We start from the raw sequence: 19,264 nt of genomic DNA on the forward strand, positions 1-19,264 counted from the left end.
TCTGAGACGCCGTCTCCTTGTGACATCTCTCAGTGTTATTTTGCCTCCCTCAAATAAGACCTGACACAAAAACCCTGTCTTAGAAATTCTGAAAAAATGAGCTCCTTTTCCCCTCTGTGCACATTTCATGTTGGATTTCCTCGGGTTTCTAAAATGTGATATTTTACGGAACGAGGTATTCATGACATTTGAAAGGTGTCACTGTTTAAGGTTGTTAAAGACAGTGAAGGTTGAATGCGCTCCTATTTTGCATTTGTATTCCACTTAATTTTGACTTTATTCAACTCTACAACCCTGTCCTTTTAATCTCTGAAATTCGCTTTCTTCCTCTGACCCGTCTGTGGATTATGTGGGGGAAGGATGGAGGGTGTAAACGCTGGAGTGTCTAACAGCTGCCATGCAGCTGGCTGGATCCTCTGTCATGCTGGTCTGATTCTCTTCAGTGCAGCCCACTTAACCAGCCCTACAGTGGAAGAGGGAGACTCAAAACAAGCACGAGAAGAGAAGGGTGTTTCACTTGCAAATCTACTATATTTAAGAAATGTGCAATTTATTTAAATGGAGATGATGTGTATTCCTGGTTGACTGCTTAGGTAATGATGCCATGACACGGGATCTAAATGAAGTTTGTAGAGCAGTTGATGTCTGGCTAAGAACTGCAGATGCTCTCTGTGGGAACACATGGGCAGATCTAGTGCTCCAAAAATTCAGATGTTCCAAATTAGATATGAAGAAAGGGCCCACATTCATACAATCTTTCTAAGTGGCCTCTCCTTCCACTTCCACTAGCCCACAGAGAACTGGGTTATCCTCCCAGAACAGGACAGAGCACCCCTGGATTGGGTGGGCATTTGCACTTCATATTGACTGGGATGGGGTGTGTGGTGGAGTTGGAGAGCACCGGGACACTTGGCTTTGTCACATTTTCTTGAGTTATCATCTGCACAAGGCAACAAGAGTACACGGGGATCATTAACTTGGTTAACATGAGTCTTTATCATTCGCTCTATTTATTCATACTAATCAGAACCTGAATTTCTCATGATAAAACCGAACACTAATGGGAACTGATAATTAACTGATACTGTTTTAGGCTGCAGTCCCGGACACAAATTAAATTTTGAGGACATCTTTAACCCTTCCTGAGAGTCACCTATAGTGATTCCCTCCTTGTTCAGAGCTCTGCCTCTCTTCCCAGGATCCTATTCAAATAGTTAGGTGACCAAGACAATCCCTGCAAGTCACTAACCTCTGGACACAGAAGTCCTGTGAGGACTAGAGGTCTAGTCTTGACTGTGCCACCAACTAGTTCCTGACCCTGGACAAATCAGACTCACTCCCTGGCTGCATTTTCTTCACCTGGAAGTTAGATACTTCATAATCTCTTCAATCTTTTTCAACAGGAAGCATATTTTCAATAACAACCAGAAAGTTGGATTGACAATAATACTTCTATCTCCATGAACTAGAACCTTTCTGAGCATCATATTGTTTTTGTTTTTTGTTTGTTTTTGTTTTGTTTTGAGCATCATGTTATCTTAAAGATAGTAGTTGGATAAGCTTTGAGGAAACATGCTTGTATGTTGACATGTATAATGTGTTTCACATAGCTCCCCAGACCTCACAGCCAGAGAATCTTGCCCAGTGATCCAAGATGAACCATAAAATTCTCATATTTTGGTCAATCTGGTGAAATGAAAATGTACAGCATAGGCTTACACAGTGACAGACAGATGACTCAATAATAGGAGGAACTCTGACTACAACATAATATTTTTTTAGTTGATTAAAATGATTTTAATCTGAACATTGTGAATGGCATGAGAATATAATGGTATAGAGGCCATCATTGTCAAAAGTGACAATTCTCATCTTCCCACTGAAAACTATGACTGTTTTCCTCATATTTCAGATGGGGTTTTGGTCTGTCAACAATAGCTTCCCATCTGGTGTTCCTTGGATGTGGGTGAGGGGGGCAGTCTGTGCAACTTGAATGGATCCTTTCTGGGGTTGACCCTTCTTCCTTGGCCTCATGAGCACCATGCTTTTGCCATCTGAGCTTAAGTAACATGATATAATGAAACATGATATAATGCAACAGATACTTAAAACACTAGAAGAGTTAAAAATAATCCTGAATATATCTGATAACAATTTCTTTCCTTTTTTTTTTTTTATGTGTTTAGCGACAAGGTGCTGGGGCAACCAATGGAAAAGACAAGACATCTGGCGAAAATGGTAAGATGATACGAGCAGTCCAGATATTTACTTGTATCATGTCTACAGCCTCGCACATGTGGCAGGCGTGGGTAACGCCTTCTGTGCAAACCTGCTTACTATACGTGTTTATGCTTCGGGTTAGAGTGGATTTGAGCAATTCACAGTGAGCACCATGGTCTGGTGTTACAAAGAAAACCAAGCTCACTAAATGCAGTGATAAGAACAGTTTCCTTCCCAAAGGAGGACTCCCATTTTGGGCAACACGATAATTACAATGCAAATATAGTTCTGTGCTTTCTTCATTAGGGTTGGTGAGAATCGTCAGAGTTGTTGTGAGGATATAATGAGATCAAATGAGATAAGCGCTTGGAAAGCTGTGAAGTGCTCAACTCCTGATGGGAGGCTCTACAGTCTGCTTCAGCCCTCCCGAGGACAGGACCCAGAGCACAGCACTGGAGGTCTGGATCAGGGAGTGTTGACAGCGTGGTTGCCCGCGAAAATGTGGTAGAGGCCAGAGTGTGGGCATCCTGGGCAGCAGTCTCCACACTGACCTTGAATTGTAGGAGCTTCATCATCATGGTCTTTGTGGATGGGGCCTGAGGCTCAGAGAGGGGCTGCTGGCTGTGACCATGAATGGGAAGAGGGTGGACTTGCGGGGAGGCCCAGCTAGGTGTAAGCCTGGCCCCCCAACTTTAGCAGCACAAAGGGGAGGATGCAGATTAATGAGGAGTAAAATATGCTCCTGGGGAAGTTCAATTCTCAGCCTTCTTACTTTTTTGTTGATTATGAAAGAACTCACTTTTGTGGGAAACGGGTCCTATGTCCTCCTGGGTGGGGTTCCGGCTGTGCCTTCTCCTCCCATCGTGGGTAATTCCACTGCAAAAAAACCCTGTGGAGGCCTTCAGGGTGCTCTGCTGGGTCTGTGCTGGGGCCTGAGCAAGACTCAGGTCCTGGAATGTTCCTCGGTGCCATACTCCTCGGGAGCCTGGTGACTCATCCACCTGTTTTGGGGCATCCTATTGGGCAGAGTCATTGTGCGAATGAGCAGAGTGTGTCCTGATCAGAGCTGGGGGCTCTTCCCATCTTCTCCATGTGAGTCGGGGGTGGGCTGTTAGCAGGGAGATAGGGTGGGGACAGGCAACAGGAAGCTGAGCAAGCACAGTGGAGTGGAGGGCCCCCCAGCAGCTTGCCCATCTCCCTGGTTCGTGGCTTCATAGCCATCTCCTTCCTGGCACCTTCTGCTAGCCTCACAGCCTTAGGATCCCAGGGTTTTACAGTCAAAAGACTTCTCAGCGACCCACCAGCACCCAAGCACAGCCGTTGTGCTTTTGTTCTCACAGCTACTTTCCATTTGTAAAAATTCTCCAAGACCCCAAAGAGCTTTGTTTTTGTTAGTTAGGTCTGTGGTTGGTTCCCATAGAAGAAATTAAAAAAGAGGAATTATTATTATTTTTTTTAATTTTACCTATTTGTTCATGAGAGACAGAGAGAGAGAGGCAGAGACACAGGCAGAGGGAGAAGCAGGATCCCTGCAGGGAGCCCGATGTGGCACTCGATCCCGGGACCCCAGGATCATGACCTGAGCCAAAGGCAGACGCTCAACCACTGAGCCACCCAGGTGTCCCTAACGGGAGGAATTCTTAAAAATGTTTACGTATCAATTCATTAAACTTAAAGCAATAAACCCATGACTGTTCATGTAAGTAACATTTTCAAATGCAAAGTAATTACATTTTCCAAAACAGAAAAAAAATATACTATTTAGCAAAAGAATAGCAATGTCCTACATTTTGGTAAATCTCTTTAATGTCTGGGTTTAATAGAAGGCAGTGAGCTGCCTCTGCATTCCATCCTGTGGCATCACATGTCGTCTCGGCTCAGGGATATTCCACTGCGAGCTCCTGAGGGAACGAGATTTAAAAAAGCAAGTCATAACCTAGTACTACAAAAAATAATTCTGATCTGAGTGCTTTCTCAGAGGAGGGCTGCACCCCCCACCCCGAGTACCTGGTCCACACTCTGAGCACTGCTGCTCCTCTGTGACTCCCCGTGTCATGCGTGAGGAGCCTGGACTCTGAAGATAAGGCGGTCATTGCCCAGACAGGCCCAGGTGCCTCGTGTTCACTGCCCCTGCCCGTTGGCTTTCCCCCGGCCTCCGTCCCATCCATCCTCTGAAGCATGTCTACACCCTCTTTGCACCAAAGAGCTGATGCTGAAGACATAACTTTCTGCCATTCGGAGGCACGAAATTTCTTTCAGCCAAAACCCGATTTCTTCTAGTGAAAACCAAATGTGTCTTTACTGGAGGTATGGAAGTCAATGGAAAGAAAAATTCAAGATGCTATGGATAAAGCTTTCCTTTCCATAATTCTAGATATTAGAGGATAGTCACTTCTGAGTAGAAAAAGGGATGTTTAGAATTAGAGATCATTCAATAATCGTAGAACAAAGGTGCTGTATAAATTTAAATCATTAACATGCTGCACTTTGATTTCAGACAAAACGGCTCACACATGCTACATGTCCATGACATTGTATTATAATTTGAGTTTGTGCTTTGCCTCTAAAAATGAACAAAGACAAAAGTCAGTAACATGCCAACAATGATTGGGGTAAAGACTTGGTCTAAAAGATGTTTTCCTAAAAGTCTAAGCCACTTAATTCCTTGTTCTTAAATTTGTCATACGAGAATATCATCTTGGAATTTGTTTTAACCTATTATTACATCCCATTGAAATTCAAATTATTTTACTCTGTCATCACAGGTGTCTCGAGAGATCTTTTATCTGAATGTGTATTTCCTGTTACCACAAATGAAGCTGCCCACATGTGTTGAAGGAATAGGGACCCATGGGAATGGATGTGTGGGGCAAAGGGCATCAAACTGTTAGGAGCGTTAGATAGTAGTCAATTAATCATGAAATGATCATTCCCAAATTTCATTAGATGTCTACAAGTCGAAGGTGTTCTTATTTCAAATATTATAAATTTACTTTAGGTCTCTAACATTTAAAGCAATGAGGACTGTGGCGGTGAGTTATGAGTCCTTCCAAATTCTAATTCGGATCATAGAAGACACATCTCGGATACATTAAGACTCCAGAGGGATCTAAATCGTTAGCTCTGCTGGAATTTTGTTGCGTTAAAAATTATCTCTAGAGGGCCATTGATAGAGAATCCGGATTCTTGTTATTCCAAGATTATTTTTACTGACAGTGTTGTTGCTGTGGTATTTATGGATATGAAATATGATATTTATCCACTCCACACCCAGAATGCCCCTGAAATCTTCCTCAGTCACTGGGATGCCAACCTCTGGTTATACATCCCAGCAAACCCACATCTGTAGTATGGAGACAGATTTTTTTTTTTTTTTTTTGGAGACAGATTTTTTTCAGAAATTTTAAGGTTATTATTATTTTTTTCATCAAAGAATGAATTCATTGGGATCTTGTTAGTTCAGACATTTTCCTTCTTATAGGAACCAAGTACCTTTGTTGTTTGATTGGTTTAGGCCAAGAACTTCATTTGTTTCCCTCCTTGAGTGAAACAATGGTTCATAGCTCCAGTTACAACTCATCTATTGTGTTAAACTCAGACAGGGTTTTTCGCCTCCAATCACCAGTATGGACACAAACAAAAGGTGTTTTGTTTTTTTTTCAAGATAGTAATTTTCCTCGATGTCTTGATCTGTATCTTGATACTTGTCATCAAGAGAGTCTCCAAGAGTCAAAATTTTTAGTGACATAGAAAGTAGGAAAATACTGGAAGGAGAGTGGCCACTGGGAGGCTTCCAACATGAAGGAAAGATTTACGAATAATAAACCTCTGGCAGAGCTTACTTTCAGAGCCTGGAGGCTTACCCGAGCTAAACTGAATTTCCAAAACTGGAATGGATTTCTCTTGATTTAGTGAGCTGTGATACATTTGTTTCCAGAAAGCTCTGTCTTTGGAGGTGGAGGGCATGGATACACTTGATCTAAGAAGAAGATCCTCTCCCGTCTAGGTTGTGGGTAAATGCCCAGAAGGGAGGTATTATCCTCCACCACCTGTGGAGCTCACTGCAGTTGTAATTTCTGAGCAAGAACTCGGCATCATGCTTGACTATGTGTGCCCTTCTTTGGGAAAGAGTTTGTGGCTTGAGAAACTTCTAGTAGGTGTGGGGATATGCTAGGATCAATAATGTTCAGTTTGCGTTGATACGATTATATGATTGCTAACAATGAATAAGATAAGACATTGTCTTGGGTGTTCTCCTCTCCTTGTTTCAAAGAAAACCTAGACCAGGGCAATTTATCTCTCCTTTGGATTTGAGAACACACACACACACACACACACACACACACACACACACTGAAATTTTGTTTTTTCTGCTATCAAGTAGGTGGAGAGGGAGATTGAGAAGGATTTGTGCTCATAGATAGACTTACAGACTACCATTAATCTGCATGTGATTGTTCAAATAAGACATGAAATTCAAATATTTATCCCCAAAGCAGCCCCCTGTCAGCTCCAGATCACTTAGTAGAGAGCAGCATTTTTCCTTTTGGTGTTCTTGGGATATGATCATCCTTCAGTACCTATAAATAGACATGGGCAGGTGTTGCCTGGGACACATCTAACTTGCCAGCTCTCCTGGTTTGAGGAGATGTGTAGAGTGAGGCCTGGTGTTCGAGGGGGGATGGTGAACCAGGAATAGGATGGGTCCAGGAACAAAGATGACCCAGTACTCAGTAGAGAAAAGGTCAGTTTGGCAGGAGGTGCTGCCCGGCGGGTCCTGCTTTTGTGCAACAGGACTTTTGGACAGAAGGCAAGATGAAGAAATGCAATTTCTAGAAAGGCTGCAGAGACATCGCACCATGCAGCCCCTAAAGCAGGGAAGTGACCTGGTTCTTCTTCAGATGCAGAGTACAATAGAGCAGAGTTCAGGGCCGACAAGGAGAGGGCCCCAGCCCACAGCCTTCGAGATTTGCCGTGTTCCCATAGGGTGGTGTGCGCAAGCATTTGGAAGCCGGGGAATTGTGAAGCTCCGCTCCGCACGGAGATCTAATATGCCAACTCTGCATAAATCTCAATGGGAGTTTAGGTGGGAACTTGCCATCCTCTGCAAAACCTCTTTGAAAAGGGGAAAAAGAGAATTTAGAATGCTGAGCAGCAACATGTATCAGAAATACACTGCTTAAAAATTTTATAGCCCGCACCTGGCTGTGGGAAAAGCACCTCCCCAAAGTTATCAATCTCTAAGGTGTGCAACGATTACCAGGCCAGAAAGCTCTAAATCTGTCTCCGCTAGTGTAATCAAGCCTCGAGCTGCATGAAGCCCAGAATTCGCCTGTGCTGACATACTGCGAGCGCTGCCATGAGCACCACAGACACATGAAGCTTTCAAGGCGAAAAATCAAATGCCTCTGGTCTCCATCTGGGGCCTCTTGGCCCTTTCTCTTTCTTTTTCCATACTCGGAGCAACCAGGGGAGGAAAAAAAATCAAATCACGGGTGATAAAACACTAACACGGGTTTCAAATATTATAGCAGGATATGCCCTTCTTTGCTGTCAGTGTGCAACACTCTGAAGATCTATATTCCAGGAGGAAGGTAATGGGCACACAAGGTTGCTTCTGATATCGATCCAGAAGGAGAAAGAATGAAATTGGAATTGCTGATTAAGCCAGGCCTTTCGACCGCCAGAGTTTTCACACAAACCTGGTCAGTGGGTAATATTGTTCAACAAGTGAGTTGATTCTGTGTGAAGGTTATTTCAGGGATTAATGCTGACGGGAAATTTATTACTGCTAATCTTAGCTATACCCTTGATTTTTATTTATTTATTTATTTATTTTATTTTATTTTTGGCCTTCAGATTGAGCATTACAATGACTTCAGTGTACAGGTCCTACCTTGGATGGATAACGGTGCTTCAAATCCACTATCTTTGGAGTAAACATACTTGAAGGGTCGTCAATGGGAGAGGAGATTTATATCTGTGCCCAGTCTCTTCATCCATATGCATTTGCATCGCTTAAAATGCTCTCATGCATGACCTTCTGTTCAATTCCCTGGCAGCCTTGGGAGGTGGGTGGGGAGGCTGTGTCAGGCGAAGCTCCCTGTGTTGGTGATTTGTCCAAGGTCACATGAATCACAAGAGGAAAGTTTTGGTCCTCTGGCCAGCAGCTCAGACACGTCGGATTGTCTGCATGGACACTCGGTCCTGGGAAGCCTCTGTAGCCGGGATCTTCGTGTAAACTGGCAACGAGGGTTGGGCTGTGGTCTGAGACCATGGAACAGAATGAGGCTGACAGGCTTACGTCTTGGCCAAGCCAGAAACCAGAGTGTGAAGGGTACCACCGCCTCACCGGCTTAGTGAACCAGCCTCTGGAAAATGTGTGTGATGTCAGACTCATTACGTGGACAGCCACATTAATTTTTAAAATTAATACATTGAGGCAATATGCTAATTTACCTCTTCCTTCCTTCTTTCCTTGTGAGATTGAACATTGGATAACTTTAGACCAGCCGAAGATAGAATTCTGTTTCATATCATATGGAGAAGGCCCATATGCCTCAGTGGAAACCTGAGGGTATAAATAAGGTTGAAAGAATTGCCATTTAAGATCTTTTGAAGCCCACGAAGCAGCTCGGACCAGGAAAATTGGCGATCCTTCTTTTCTTGGGAATCCTGCCTTAACCAGGACACAGGAACGCCTCCCGTTCTGCTAATCAATTATTCGTATGGAAATAACATTTCTCAAGTGCTTGAAAACATTTTGCTCTTTTAAGCATGTGAAACACTCCTAATTTTACTTATAGAATTAATTTGCACAGCAAGCAGCTTTTCGGAAGAGAGAACCGACTTGAATCTCAGCCTGGGCTCTCTGATAAGATGGTTTAAATTTGTAGGTTTCGTATTAGTGAGTTTGTCTGTGATTACAGATGCATGTGGCAACGCTAATGTTCCTGCTTGAGAAAGGGTGTTCTTGGTAGATAGTGGGCTGAACTGTCTTCAGAAACTGAACTCCCGCTCAGGCTGGCCCAGCCCTTCCAGCCACAGGAAGAGGAAGCCAGGTGTCCCCTGTACCGGTCTCCCTGCACCGGGCATCCTTACAGCCAACCCAGATCTTGCTTCAGACCCAAGGGCAGACATCGCCCTGGATCTCCCAAGAAAGCCTTCTGCCACGGGTTCTAGAACACAGCTCTGGGGAGAGCCCCTGGGGCCTGTTGTGAGCTCATGTAAATTCTACTCAACACTATTGATGGTTTCTTCCAGCATTCTTCATCAGTAACGAGTGGGAGTTTCTGATCAATACTAATTAATTGCGATGATTTGGTCTAATTTGGGCCATTCAATCAAGAAACAGCACTATTTTGTTCCACGTATGATTTTTATTCGCTCCTTAGTGGGCTTCTCCTTGTTTTCAGAAACTGACCGGTTTTCATGAAGTTAGGCAAGCTGAGAACAGATTTGGCTCTGAATGCTCTTTTTAAGAGTTACTTCAAAATGTGATAATGGTTTTTCTGTTTTGCTTTGTTTTTGGCTTTGTTTTTTTTTTTTTTTTTTTTTGTGGTCCTCCACTAAAATTTAGGATAGCAGACTGGTCAAGCACTAAGGTAGAGGGCAGGTGGCTTTGCCCTTGCTTTTTTGAGCAGTCAGAGCAAATGTGACCAGCTGCTGCACACCAGTTCATCGGCCACCCGGCTCTGGAAGACAAGACCTAGCAATCTCTTTCCTGATTGTTTTATGATTGACACCTCCTTGCCTTTTTCTCATTCTCTGTGAAGGATGGGGCCGCCACTCTCAGGGTCTAGGGAAAAATGAAAACATGGCCTCCTTGTTAAAAAATTATTAAGCAGAACATAAATCACCCTGCTGAGTGTGGGGCCTTACGCATGTTGCCTGGCTGTGAAACCAGCCTCTAAAGGTGCCGGATGCAAACCTTTTTTCTTTAAAAGTATTAAATATATACCATTCACTTTATAACACATTTTCTATCTGACACTTTCTAAACTGCTGTCCTGGCTGAAGCACAGCAGATAGATAATTGGAAACTTTTTAGGGTGTGAAAAATTAATTTGAATTTATAAGGAGCACAAAACATCCCTGCTCTTTATACTTTCCTTACTGTTTAATGGACTTGGCGAATGAATCCTCCTGGATCACTTTGTATGCCGGTTGTAATCTTGTATGAGTTCTGGTTTTGCATCCTATTTTGTAGAGGAGTACAGATAACTCCAAGGTCTTTGGCCCATGGAGAAGGAGTTCTAAGCCCCCTTCTCTAACACCGGGGCAAGTGCGACTTCTCAGACCAGCGACACACAGCAGAGGGGGTGCGTGGGACTTCTGGGCCCAGACCTAAAGGAACCTGCAGCTTCCACTTTTTCTCTCTGGGAACGCTTGCTGTGGGAAAATCCCATTGCCCCAATGAGAAATCTGATACCCTGTACCCATCCTGTTGTGAGGAAGCCCGAGCTAGCGTGTGGAGCAGCGGCCCCACTGCCAGATGTGCGGTGAAGATCCCCTGGGTGACTCCAGCTCCAGGACCATCTGGCTGCCACACAGGGAAGGCTCCATGCAAGAAGTGCCTGACTGAGCTCATCCACCTGTAGGACCAGTAGGCAAAATAACCACTTCCTGCGTTGAGGCTATTACATTTTGGGACAACAGTTACCTGTTACATACCTAAACCTCTCGTCTTTATTAACCTGTCGGTCGGTTCCCTTCTCACTCCATCCCTCCTTCAAGTGCATCCTGGAACATCCTGAACATTCTGTTCTTGCTGGTAGGAATGTAATCTTTAGGTTCTTAAAAACCAGGAAAGGGATGTTACGAAACAGTATCAACTCTAGCATTTTTTGCTCTTTCATTTAAAAAGTATTTGCTCAGCTCCGACTCTGTGCTAGGGATTGTAATCAGAATGGAGAGTGGGGCCGGATGTCCTCAGTGACAAATATGTGGGCCATGGTCCTGGGAGGGATTGGAGGGCACACCCCATCCCTGAATAACTTGAAGAGTTAACTACAATGGGACTGTTCGCAAAGATGTGTATAGGGCTCAGGGAAGCCCACGTAGAACAGCAAGGCACCTCAGACTAGTGATGGCAGGGCCTGATGGGAGGCACCAGAACCCACAGAGGATGCTGTCTGGAGAGATAGCCCGATGGGGGCTGTATTCTTTGTTGATGGACATACCCGAGCTGCAGCAACTGTGCAGACTTGCAGGGTTGTCAGATTTAGGAAATAAAAAATACAGTTCAGTTAAATTTCAGCATCAGATAAGCAATAATAATAATAATAATAATAATTTAAAAGTATAAATATGTCCCATGCAATATTTGGGACATAATTATAGGAACTGTTTTTCTCATTGTTTTTCTGAATTTGAATTTATGGGCAGTTGTATTTTATCTGCAACCCTAGCAGAGAAGGCAAGGGAATCAATACCCGGATCTCTCTCATTCTGTTTTCTGATTGCCTGTGCTACCATCCATTGGAGGAACCAACCAAAGCCACAGAACAATGGTTAGGAGAAGCAGGAAAGACGTGGACAGCAAATCTGAGCAGCAAAGATTGAGAAATTGCATTGTGTCTTGCCCCTGCACTTTCCTCACCGAACCTTGGGGCCAGGTCATCCACTACCCCTCTCAATCTTCCCTGATTAAAAAATGTAGCTTATTGTACTGTAAGCGATTGCAGCTTTACACAGACAAAGCCGGCAGGATTTTTGCATCCAAATTCTGGATTGGTTTCAGAAAAAAGCACAAGAGAAAGAAAGAAAGAAATGCCATTTATGAATATTATCCTGTTCTTTTACCTGTGTAGTGTCTTTGGTTGGCTTCATATTTTTAAAGGAAGGAAACCTGTCAGATCTACTTTTGAAAGAGCAATTAGGCTGTCCGTGAAGGTTTGTGTGTCTCCCAGGCAGTCAGTTTAAGGCCCCCAGACACTCTTGGGTGTCATTCAGGAGCAAAGGGAGGTGGGCGAAGGCTGGGGAGGGGTATTTAATAGGAATGCAGCCAGGCTGGTGTGTGTGTATATGTCTGTGTGCGTGCACGCGTGTACATGCAGAGTGGTGCACATCTCAACCTGGTCTTTAGGGAAACCCTGATGGACATACCCGAGCTGCAGGCTAACTGGGAAATGGGTGTGTGTGTGTCTGTGTGTGTGTGTGTGCAGAGTGGGCACCGTCACCCCCTTCCAAAGTCAGGTTTGTCAGGGCAGGAGGGAGGGCCTGCAGTCTCAGCCTCCAGGGATTTGGGGTTACCAGAGACCAAACAGAGCTGGGGCATGGTGGTCCGGCACCCTCTAGTGATCTGGGTCTGGAAGCCACCAACTGAAGGCTTCCAGAAAAGCTGCCTTCTGGTGGCCCACTGCACTTGTGGACGATGCACCCAGCTGTCCTGAGCCACAGGAAGAGTGAGGAGAATGGGGGCTACCAGTGACCCCATGTGATGCCCTGGAGGGCTGCCAGCCTAGGGCTTAGGGGTCTGTCTGGGAGAGATACAGCACTGGACTCTCCCCGGACAGCATTTCAGACAGGAGATGCTGAAATTTGCCTTCACGGTCCTGGAGAGGGATTAGGTTGTAGATTGGAGTCCTTCGTTTCAGAACCTTGAATTAAACTTCAAACTTGTGACTGCAAGATCAGCTGCTTAAGACATACGAGAAACAACCATCTCTTTCTTTTCATGAAGTGCAAACCAGAACCAAAATCTCCGTCCCTCTCCTTCCCTACACAGCCAGGGGAATTGTTCATGTGGGCATGTTGGGGAAGATAATTTCCCACAGAAATGAGGGAAAGTTCAAGAGGAAAGAAGGATAACCATAACCAATATTAGGGGATCACTGAATTTGCAGCATAATTATTTGTAGACTTAGCTTTTTCCAAAATTAATTTGAAGGTGTATTTATTATTATTTTTTAAAGATTTATTTATTTGATAGAGATAGAGTGCATACAAGCAGGGGGAGCTGCAGGCAGAGGGAGAGGGAGAAATAGGCTCTCCGCTGAGCAGGGAGCTTGACTTGGGACTTGATCCTAGGATCCTGGGTTCATGACCTGAGCTGAAGGCAGACAGTCCACCAGCTGAGCCACCCAGGTGCCCATATTTTTAACAGAAATTGTTGCTTGTCATGATTGAGAAGACTAATTATTTGCATATCACTAGATTTAATTTACTGAGACATTTAAAAACAAATTCGAGAAAAAAAAACAACCAAAAAAAAAAAAAAACCAAATTCAATTTCCCTTGAACGTTCGTTACCTGCCTCTGCCAGAAAACTAACTGGCTGGTAGAAGCTCCAAATCTGGGATTCCTCTGAGTTCTTGACAGAGTCCTCTTGTGCCAGGTGCCACTTTCCTTTTTCCTGTTGGGATCCTGGAATTGAGTAGACCAGTGATTGGCTGAAAGATGTATTGATTTCATAGACCCAGCCGGTGGAGGGGAGGGTGGAGGTGGGAAGTGGGAAGTTAGAGACACGGCCTCCTTCACGTTTATGAGGATACTCCTTCCTGTAATTTACGATTACTCGAAATGGACGCTTGCTGCCATTTTCGTTTTTGGCAAGTGGCCTCTTCAATATTTCTAAAATGCATTCTTCTTCTTTTGCACCGTCCCAGACCCTGAAGATAATTGAAAATTGAACTGTGCTCCAGCATTCATTTAGAAAGCAAAGTGTCCTTGGATGTCAGAGAGAAGCTTTCCTGGCTAGGTGCTGATGTGAGCAAAAGTAATTTCCACTTTAGACTCCTCTTCCCATCATAATTAGCTCCCAGGCCTAAGTGCAACAGGATCGACCTTTGAACATTACCCGCAGCACAGAATTGCTAATTGCGCTGATAACAATGGAAACCCTGCGTCTTCTTGCCTCTGACCTTTCTTAGGTCTGGAGTTGCAATGCAAACGTAAACCTTTTGGCAGTTTGAATTGATATGCACTCACCCAAATTCAATTTCCCACTGGTCCATAAAGCAAGCATTTTTACAGCGTGCATTGCAAATGGGCTGGGTCCTCAGAAACAGCCCAGGAAAACGTGCGTTGTAGATTATAATGCATTTTCTGGCCATAAAAAAGTTCTCCAAATGTTCCTCCCAGGTAGTGGCTCTCCGTAATTATTTCATAGGAGTTTCAGAAGAAATTTTTTTTTTTAAATGTTTAGCATCGAATTTTTGCTGGGTTCATTCACAGCAATAATTTCCCACAGAAATGAGAACTTGAGGCCCTTTAACATAAACCATACTTCGAAAGTTCAAGAGGAAAGAAGGATAACCAATATTATGGGATCATTGAATTTGCAAGGTAATTATTTGTAGATTTAGCTCTTTCCAAAATTAATTTGAAGGTGTATTTATTATTATTTTTAAAGACTTTATTTATTTATTTGATAGAGGAGTGAAATAGCTGCCACCTACATTGCCACCTCTGCAGTTATTTTGACATTTTTAGCTAGTTGTTTTAGGATTTTCTTTGCTTTTCGGCTGTTGCCCTGATTGCAGTACTACTGAACCTGCTCGGCTGGCTGTATGGTCTGGCAAGAAAACCACGTCTGAGTCTCTGTTTGCTCATGAAGAGGCAGGCGAAGAGTAGATCCTGTTTCTCATCCCTGCCCTTAGTGGCTTGGCCATTGGCTGCTCATTCACCTGTGGTCAATCATTTCCTGTCTTTGGGACCCCATTCCTCACCACGGAGCAATGTCCCATCTCGGCTTTTGCTGAATTTTGATGCTTTATGATCCCGTGGCTGTCTCTTTCTGGCACACTATAGGATGTTTGACTTCTTTGGATTCAATCTTCTGCACCTATCGAGGGAATATTGCCTGTGAGTCTGAAGGAGAAATATGATGCTATTTCTTGGTGGAGGGAATGGAGGGGAAAGAAAGTACAACTTGTAGAATCTGAAAAGGATTGTCACCGGCTGTGTTAACAGATATAACCATTTCAACAAATTGGAAAATTTGTTCCTTTAGTTGGATGGACTGCATTTCCCGTAGCTGCCTGCAGAACACCGGCAGGGGCTTACTGCCCTGGGCTTTCCATGGTATGCATTCGGGTGTGTAGCAGGGCTTCCTGACCAGTGACTGGCCTCCTGGTGTGGACAGGTGTCGGCAACAGCAGTCCACTCATCACAGGAACACAAAAGATGTGGGCAGCTTGGTAGGGCTGAAATGTGCACACCTGCGCACATAAAGAGGCTGTTGTCAGCCCTCCTGCTACCCTGAAATTAAGTTGTTACTGCAATTTTGCAGCCAGAAAATATCCCAATTTTCTTTTCTTTTCTTTTTTTTATATCCCAATTTTCTTTTGAAAATTTGTAGCCGTGGGTTTGGGCAATGCTGCCCCTGGGGTGCCATGCTCTCCTGGAATCATGCAAGGGGTTGCCAACAAGGGCCCCTCCAGATCCTGGCAATTGAATCCTGAGTTATAGCTACTTGTTGAAAAATGTCTCGCTTGCATTTTTTTTATAGACCCAGCCCATGGGCACTTTAGATTATGGAAATATGTGGGGGAGTTGAACTATAATTTTGAAATTATGAGCCAGATTAGTTGGTGGAAGGTTCGAACAGGGCCTTAAAAGACTCAGTGAGCTACCTGCAGATAAAATGAGCAGTCTTACTCTGTTCACACATCTCAGAGTCGAACAAAACCGTGACATCCTGCCAATTACATATCTGGGATGGAGGTAGACTGTTAGGTCACCCCGGCCGTCTGCAGCTGGCAAAATATATCCCTGGTGTGCATTTCCTCAGTTGAGCTTAAAATGGTTTTAGTGAAAGGTCGGATGCCACAGCTCCGGGGAACACTTCCATTCTCTAACAGAGCGATGTTAGACATTTTCCCCTAACGTCCTACCTAAATTGGTTTTTCATATCAGTTTCTTAATATCAGCCTCTATTCATGTTCCCTTGAGCTCCTGCAACCAAAAATGGATATTTTATCACTGCTTAAATTTTTGATCTAGACGGAAATGCTTCTATTACGTCTGTTGATCATCATAATGCTTCAAGGGATGCTATTTCAATGCTGGTCCTTTGAAAAATGATTTTTTTTTTTTTAAAAAAAGCTATTTAGAAACAGAATACATTTGGATCATGTTGCCTGACACTGGAAATTTCTCTGTTTTTAGAATTCTTAAGATAAAAATACGCTGCTTTATTTTTGATCTGTAAGGACTTCTGTGTGTGTGTCGGTGGGTGGGGTGGGGGACAGGGCTTTGATGGCTCTCCTGTCAAAGTGTCAGATAAAAAGCCTAGCTTAAACAGTGGGATGGCTCTTCAGACCAAGCACAGTTCACATCTCAGTTTTTCCCAGGCGCTGGCCCACCTAAACCAGTAGGACAGACGTCTGAAGACTCAGAACTTCATCACTACCTGGGAAAGTACTTCTTACTCCATTTCTTCTTGAGATTAGTTGTGGAAATTTATTACTAAGTAGTGATTTAAACTAAAACAGAAGCTCTACCATTGGCTAGTCCTTCTGGGTCTAGGTACTAGATGTGGTTCACCTACCGAGTCCAGAAACCCCATAACCTCATTCCTTCCCGAGCATTTTATTTTAGACCCTTTTTACAAATACGTGAACCCATCTTCCTGGTAAGTAGGATAACTATTCCAAAGCTTAAAATGACTCCCCTTTAGGAAGCTATTTCTAACAAATTGGTGCGTACTTGACCATGAGCTCTTAAGACAGTGTCATTTTAAAAAAGCAAATGGAAGCGATGTGCCAAACATGGGCAGAGAAACGTGGAAGCAGAGGCTTGTGGGGTCAGGACAGCAGCCTGCATGGAATTTAAACCCACGGCTGGCAGTTCCTGGAACCTAATGCATCTCTTTGTTTACACGTTTACAACAGAGGCACACACCTGTGTGCAAAGGTCCTCCCTGTCCTTGGGATATTCCAACATGGAACACATGGTCACGTTCAGGAGGTTTGAAGGGTATTTAAAATACCGGGAAGTCGTGGACACGAGCAGTCTCTCTACTTCTGCTTCTCTTTTTCTTCTTGCTGCGAATGAGAGGTGCAGGTGCAGAGGGTGAACGGAGGCACCTGATGCGTGACCAGGTTTGGTGGCAGCGTCACTTTTGGGATTTTAAGCGGCAGCAGTGCTCATCAGCCCGACTGCAGCTGGACCTGGCACGCACCTGACTCTGGCTTCGCTTCACAGACCCCCTTTCCAGGTGTCACCCAGAGCGTGACCCCCAAAGTCAAATTCTGTATACACAATGGATGCATCTGCCCAATAGCCCTGCGCATCTAAGGAAGCTTGTAATCCCTGAAAATCCACATAGGAAAATGCCTGTCCGCCGGGATTAGAGGCGCGGGGCAGAGAGCCAGGGTGGGAATGTGTCGGTAAGATAGTGCAGCCCACCCCCCCCCCTGCCCCCGCTGGGCCGCAGGGGTCCAGGAGGAACACAGAAACGTCTGCCAGGGCAGATGGCACAGGGCTGGGGGAAGGCGTCCCTCGCCAGGCAGCGCCACAGAGCAGAGGGAAGGAGAAGAGGTCTGCAGCCCAAGGTCTGAACACAGCCTCAGTCCCTTTCTGGTGCACACGTAATGCTTTTTCTATCCACACTGCTGCTTCCCCCCAGCCCGGGGATCCTCTGGTCTGTAGGCCTAGGAGCCTATCCCTTCCTCCCCCATGGAGTGTGGAAGGCAGTGCACTTGCCTCTGCTCCTCCATCCCTCCTAAAGGCAAGTTTTCTGGAATGATGAGTGAGGGGAGCTACGACCCTCCTTGGGCTCAAGTCAAGTTTCTGTATTAATGACTCGAGCTTGTGCTCCTCGGAGGCTCCTTGAAGATGGCCTGTCATTATGATCGCATTTTCTTTCACTTTAAAACTGGAGAACTTTACAAAATTCTCCACGGTGCTGAAGTCTTCCGAGTTTAATCCTTCAGACCTTTGAAGGTTGGCAGCTAGGGGCAAGTAAGTCCGGGAAGATTTCACCCTTCTGAAACGGTAAAACCAGGTAAAGCATAAGAGGAAGGGAAAACCGCTAATATCCCAAAGCTCTGAAAGAAGAGAAAACGAACGAAGGGCAGAATGAAGGGAGGATGCTGAGCCCTGATTAAAGAGAACTCACATTCCTTTCCTGTATTTTCAAGCATTTCAAGCTTCAGACTTTCAAAAGCTCGAAGGGTAAGGCTGTGGGGGCAGAAACCCCAGTAGGGAAGCTGGAGAGAAATGCTTGGCAAAGGTTACCGAATATACAGGAGATATTTCTATCAAAAACCTGAGGTTTTAAAAGTATTAAGTGCTATAAACAAACGGCCATCGATATCAGATGTACATATCAGAAGAAATGTGTGGGAAATATCAGAAAAGGAGACAGAACATGAAGACTCCTAACTCTGGGAAACGAACTAGGGGTGGTGGAAGGGGAGGAGGGCGGGGGGTGGGGGTGAGTGGGTGACGGGCACTGAGGGGGGCACTTGATGGGATGAGGACTGGCTGTTATTCTGTATGTTGGCAAATTGAACACCAATAAAAAATAAATTTATTATATAAAAAAAAGAAAAAAGCCCATGTAGTTAAGGGAGGAAAATATAGCCATGCCCTGTACCATGATAGATGTTTGAATTTATGTTATCAGGCTGATATGAATTCAAATGAATTATATGCTTATTGTAATTTATGTGTAAATAGATGAGGTTCATCTACAAGAAGCTGAAAACTTTAAAAAAAACAAAGCTTAAACAATAAAGTTATTTCTTTCTCATATAAAAAGTAGGTCATTGAGGGCAGTTAGGATAGTGCTAAGGAGCATCTGGCATCCGTATTCCTTTGTGCCCCCCACAGCATAAGACTCTTAACTTAAGGCCCAAACCGGCTGCCTGAGCACGAGCCATTGCATCTGCATTCTGACTAGCAGGAAGCAGATAGGAATAAGGAAAAAAGGACAGAGTGCCAGCTTACTTTTAAGGAGATTTCTTTTAAGGAGATTTCTTTGATCCTACCCACGTCATAGAACCTAGTTGTGTAACCACACCCAACAGCAAGGAGGCTGGAAACCTAATTCTGGGTTTGTAACTAAGGAAAAGAGACCAGGAGCAGATGCGGC

The 19,264-nt window shown here is 44.4% G+C and overlaps 1 protein-coding gene across 1 annotated transcript in view; it reads left to right on the forward strand.

Moving 5' to 3' along the window:
- Nucleotides 1–19,264, forward strand: part of PCP4 (Purkinje cell protein 4) — a 57,997-nt gene that overhangs the window by 28,051 nt on the left and 10,682 nt on the right. Inside the window, exon 2 of the mRNA XM_055313669.1 lies at nucleotides 2,187–2,238. Coding sequence (XP_055169644.1) covers nucleotides 2,187–2,238 — 52 coding nt within the window. The remainder of the gene's footprint in view (nucleotides 1–2,186; nucleotides 2,239–19,264) is intronic.

Source organism: Nyctereutes procyonoides, unplaced genomic scaffold, assembly GCF_905146905.1.
Source record: "Nyctereutes procyonoides isolate TBG_1078 unplaced genomic scaffold, NYPRO_anot_genome, whole genome shotgun sequence".
In the NCBI taxonomy this organism is placed as follows: Eukaryota; Metazoa; Chordata; class Mammalia; order Carnivora; family Canidae; genus Nyctereutes; species Nyctereutes procyonoides.